Consider the following 5,000-nt stretch of genomic DNA (forward strand, 5'->3'; position numbering starts at 1 on the left):
ATTATAACCGTTTTTAATTTTACTTGTTTTATTAATAAAAAACAGACACTGCAGTAACTCATAGTGAGGAGAGAATGACCTCCTCTCCTTGTTTCCATCCTTGTCTCCTCTCCTACTTGTCTTCTGTCATCTCTTGAGCTTCATCTCCTCTCCTTTTCTCCTCTCCTACTTGTCTTCTGTCATCTCTTGAGCTTCATCTCCTCTCCTTGTCTCCTCTCCTACTTGTCTTCTGTCATCTCTTGATCCTCATCTCCTCTCCTTGTCTCCTCTCCTTGTCTCCTCTCCTACTTGTCTTCTGTCATCTCTCGATCTTCATCTCTTCTCCTTGTCTCCTCTCCTTGTCTCCTCTCCTACTTGTCTTCTGTCATCTCTTGAGCTTCATCTCCTCTCCTTGTCTCCTCTCCTTGTCTCCTCTCCTACTTGTCCTCTGTCATCTCTTGATCCTCATCTCCTCTCCTTGTCTCCTCTCCTACTTGTCTTCTGTCATCTCTTGAGCTTCATCTCCTCTCCTTGTCTCCTCTCCTACTTGTCTTCTGTCATCTCTTGATCTTCATCTCTTCTCCTTGTCTCCTCTCCTTGTCTCCTCTCCTACTTGTCCTCTGCCATCTCTTGAGCTTCATCTCCTCTCCTTGTCTCCTCTCCTACTTGTCTTCTGTCATCTCTTGATCTTCATCTCTTCTCCTTGTCTCCTCTCCTACTTGTCTTCTGTCATCTCTTGAGCTTCATCTCTTCTCCTTGTCTCCTCTCCTTGTCTCCTCTCCTACTTGTCTTCTGTCATCTCTTGAGCTTCATCTCCTCTCCTTGTCTCCTCTCCTACTTGTCTTCTGTCATCTCTTGATCTTCATCTCCTCTCCTTGTCTCCTCTCCTCTTCTGTCTTCTCCTCTCCATGTCTCATCTCTTCTCCTTGTCTCCTCTCCTTGTCTCCTCTCCTACTTGTCCTCTGTCATCTCTTGATCTTCATCTCCTCTCCTTGTCTCCTCTCCTACTTGTCTTCTGTCATCTCTTGATCTTCATCTCCTCTCCTTGTCTCCTCTCCTACTTGTCTTCTGTCATCTCTTGATCTTCATCTCCTCTCCTTGTCTCCTCTCCTCTTCTGTCTTCTCCTCTCCATGTCTCATCTCTTCTCCTTGTCTCCTCTCCTACTTGTCCTCTGTCATCTCTTGATCTTCATCTCTTCTCCTCCTCTCCTCTCCTTCTCTCCTCCCTCCTCATGAATCCTCCCCCCCCTCCTCCAGGTTCTAACCCTACAGCCAGCAAGGGCTCCCTGGTGGTGGTGACCTTCGGCGACCGTAAGGGCGGCCCGTGGGAGGGTGAGATCGTGGAGCACCAGGGCGAGTCTGTGATTTTGGGCATCACGCCGACGGCCAACGCCATCGTGGGGAAGTTCCGTACGTACGTGGCCGTAGTGGCGGGCAGCGGCATGCAGAGAACCAAGAGGGACACCAGCACCGACCTGTACGTGCTGTTCAACGCCTGGTGTGCAGGTACGAGCTCCTGCACCGCCCCCTGGTGGAGGCTCATATGTCGCTCCTAATATCTCATAATATTAGTTCCACGAAGACTTTCAGGGAAGTTTCTTTGTCCCGTTATTTGTTTTTATGGAGAGCCAAACGCTTGTTTTCAAAGCTCCAAAGAGGACATTTATTCTTGCGTCGAGGGCCGATGTAAAAGGGGAAACAGCGACGCTTCCATGTCCCTTAAAGACGCCGTGACGTTGGCCTCCGTTCTGAGTGTTGTTGTTGTGTCTCTCAGAGGACGCCGTGTTCCTGGCTAACGAGTCAGAGCGGCGCGAGTACGTCCTGAACGACTACGGGGTGATCTATCAGGGTTCACTGGGGTCCGTGGTGAACCGCGACTGGATTTATGGACAGGTACACACACACACACACACACACACACACACACACACACACACACAGAGGAGGAACTTACGTTTTCTCCCCACCAGTTTGAGCGCGGCGTGTTGGACGCCTGCATTCACATCTTGGACGCTTCCCGGATGCCGATCTACGACCGAGGCAACGTCATCAAACTGGTCCGGAAGGGCTCGGCCATGGTGAGAACACAGCTACACAGTGTGTGTGTGTGGGGGGGGGGGGGGGGGTCCTGCATCTAAAACAGGCAAAGTGGTCTTTTTCTGGTGTGTCTTGTGACATCTCCGTCTCAGTCTCTCTGACCTTTGACCTCCCTCAGATTAACGCTCAGGACGACAGCGGCGTGCTGGTTGGGAACTGGAGTAACGACTACTCGATGGGCCAGTCCCCGACATCGTGGACCGGCAGCGTCAAGATCCTGTTGCAGTACGCCAACACCGGCGTCTCCGTCTCCTACGCACAGTGCTGGGTGTTCGCCGGAGTCTTCAACACCTGTGAGTACTTTTAAATGCTGCGTCATGTCAACACTTACCAGGTACGGCCACAAAGAGACACAAAACAACTGCAAAGAGACAAAACGACTACAAAGAGATGCAAAACAACTACAAACAGATGCAAAACGACACAAAACAACTGCAAACAGACGCAAAACAACTACAAACAGATGCAAAACGACACAAAACAACTGCAAACAGACGCAAAACAACTACAAACAGATGCAAAACAACTACAAACAGATGCAAAACGACAAAACAACTACAAACAGACGCAAAACAACTACAAACAGACACAAAACAACTACAAAGAGACACAAAACAACTACACAGAGATGCAAAACGACACAAAACAACTACAAACAGACACAAAACAAGTGTTTTAAGTCTTAAAATGATACGCCGAGTGAACAATGTTCAATTCAATTCAGTTTATTTTGTATAGACCGATATCACAAATTACAAATTTGCCTCAGAGGGCTTTACAATCTGTAAAGTTAAAGTTGTTAGAATGAAATATTTAATAATAATAATTGTACTTCCTCACCTCTCTGCAGTCCTGCGCGCGCTCGGCGTCCCGTCGAGGGTCGTCACCAACTTCAGTTCAGCTCACGACAACACGGGCAACCTGAAGACCGACCTCATCTTCAAGGAGGACGGCACGCCGGACGAACGCAACACCCGGGACTCCATCTGGTTGGTCCAAAAGCCTGTCGGTCATGGCTGTTGCTAGGAGACCGTCGGGCCAGAAACTAGTCCACCGCGATGTTCTCAACATGCCCTGTTTTGAAAAAGCAGATTTAAACCAGAAAGAAGAAAAAACTCACCGCCGTTACAACGTTGGCTCAGAAGTAGTACACAAAGTATGACATGAGATACAGTACTTCATATTGTACTGAGAGTACTTCATATTGTACTGAGATACAGTACTTCATATTGTACTGAGAGTACTTCATATTGTACTGAGATACAGTACTTCATATTGTACTGAGAGTACTTCATATTGTACTGAGATACAGTACTTCATATTGTACTGAGAGTACTTCATATTTTACTGAGAGTACTTCATATTGTACTGAGAGTACTTCATATTTTACTGAGAGTACTTCATATTTTACTGAGAGTACTTCATATTGTACTGAGAGTACTTCATATTGTACTGAGATACAGTACTTCATATTGTACTGAGAGTACTTCATATTTTACTGAGAGTACTTCATATTTTACTGAGAGTACTTCATATTGTACTGAGAGTACTTCATATTTTACTGAGAGTACTTCATATTTTACTGAGAGTACTTCATATTGTACTGAGAGTACTTCATATTGTACTGAGATACAGTACTTCATATTGTACTGAGAGTACTTCATATTTTACTGAGAGTACTTCATATTGTACTCAGAGTACTTCATCACAAACAGAATGTTGGTAGATTCTTCAGATTATCCAAATACTGTGTATCTGAGTATTTCTTAAGATTTTAAACTGTGTTCAAAAACTACAACTTGTGTAATACTTAGTAGTCGGTCTAACTATACACAAGTACAACACCGGAGTAGTAACAGTACTTCTCTGTAGGAACTACCACTGCTGGAACGAGGTGTGGATCACTCGCCAGGACCTGCCGTCCGGCTTCGAAGGGTGGCAGGTGGTGGACGCCACGCCTCAGGAGACCAGCGACGGTAAGACAGACAGGTGGACAGACAGGAGGACAGACAGGTGGACAGACAGGTGGACAGACAGGTGGACAGACAGGAGGACAGACAGGTGGACAGACAGGAGGACAGACAGGAGGACAGACATGAAGACAGACAGGAGGACAGACATGAAGACAAACATGAAGACAGACATGAAGACAGACAGGAGGACAGACAGGAGGACAGACATGAAGACAGACATGAAGACAGACATGAAGACAGACAGGAGGACAGACAGGAGGACAGACAGGTGGACAGACAGGAGGACAGACAGGAGGACAGACAGGAAGACAGACAGGAGGACAGACAGGTGGACAGACAGGTGGACAGACAGGAGGACAGACATGAAGACAGACATGAAGACAGACAGGAGGACAGACAGGAGGACAGACAGGTGGACAGACAGGAGGACAGACAGGAGGACAGACAGGTGGACAGACGGGTGGATAGACAGGAGGACAGACATGAAGACAGACAGGAGGACAGACATGAAGACAGACAGGTGGACAGACATGAAGACAGACAGGAGGACAGACATGAAGACAGACAGGTGGACAGACAGGAGGACAGACAGGTGGACAGACATGAAGACAGACAGGAGGACAGACATGAAGACAGACAGGTGGACAGACATGAAGACAGACAGGAGGACAGACATGAAGACAGACATGAAGACAGACAGGAGGACAGACAGGTGGACAGACAGGAGGACAGACATGAAGACAGACAGGAGGACAGACAGGAAGACAGACATGAAGACAGACAGGAGGACAGACATGAAGACAGACAGGAGGACAGACATGAAGACAGACAGGTGGACAGACATGAAGACAGACAGGTGGACAGACAGGAGGACAGACAGGTGGACAGACAGGAGGACAGACAGGAGGACAGACAGGTGGACAGACAGGTGGACAGACAGGTGGACAGACA

The 5,000-nt window shown here is 47.6% G+C and overlaps 1 protein-coding gene across 1 annotated transcript in view; it reads left to right on the top strand.

The window, feature by feature from the left end:
• LOC117749505 (coagulation factor XIII A chain-like) overlaps window positions 1–5,000 on the top strand; it is a 12,488-nt gene that overhangs the window by 2,848 nt on the left and 4,640 nt on the right. Inside the window, exons 5-10 of the mRNA XM_034560103.1 lie at window positions 1,237–1,485; window positions 1,754–1,872; window positions 1,950–2,057; window positions 2,195–2,369; window positions 2,927–3,065; window positions 3,949–4,052. Of these exons, the coding sequence (XP_034415994.1) occupies window positions 1,237–1,485; window positions 1,754–1,872; window positions 1,950–2,057; window positions 2,195–2,369; window positions 2,927–3,065; window positions 3,949–4,052 (894 nt within the window). The remainder of the gene's footprint in view (window positions 1–1,236; window positions 1,486–1,753; window positions 1,873–1,949; window positions 2,058–2,194; window positions 2,370–2,926; window positions 3,066–3,948; window positions 4,053–5,000) is intronic.

Source organism: Cyclopterus lumpus, chromosome 20 (assembly GCF_009769545.1).
Source record: "Cyclopterus lumpus isolate fCycLum1 chromosome 20, fCycLum1.pri, whole genome shotgun sequence".
Lineage (NCBI taxonomy): Eukaryota > Metazoa > Chordata > Actinopteri > Perciformes > Cyclopteridae > Cyclopterus > Cyclopterus lumpus.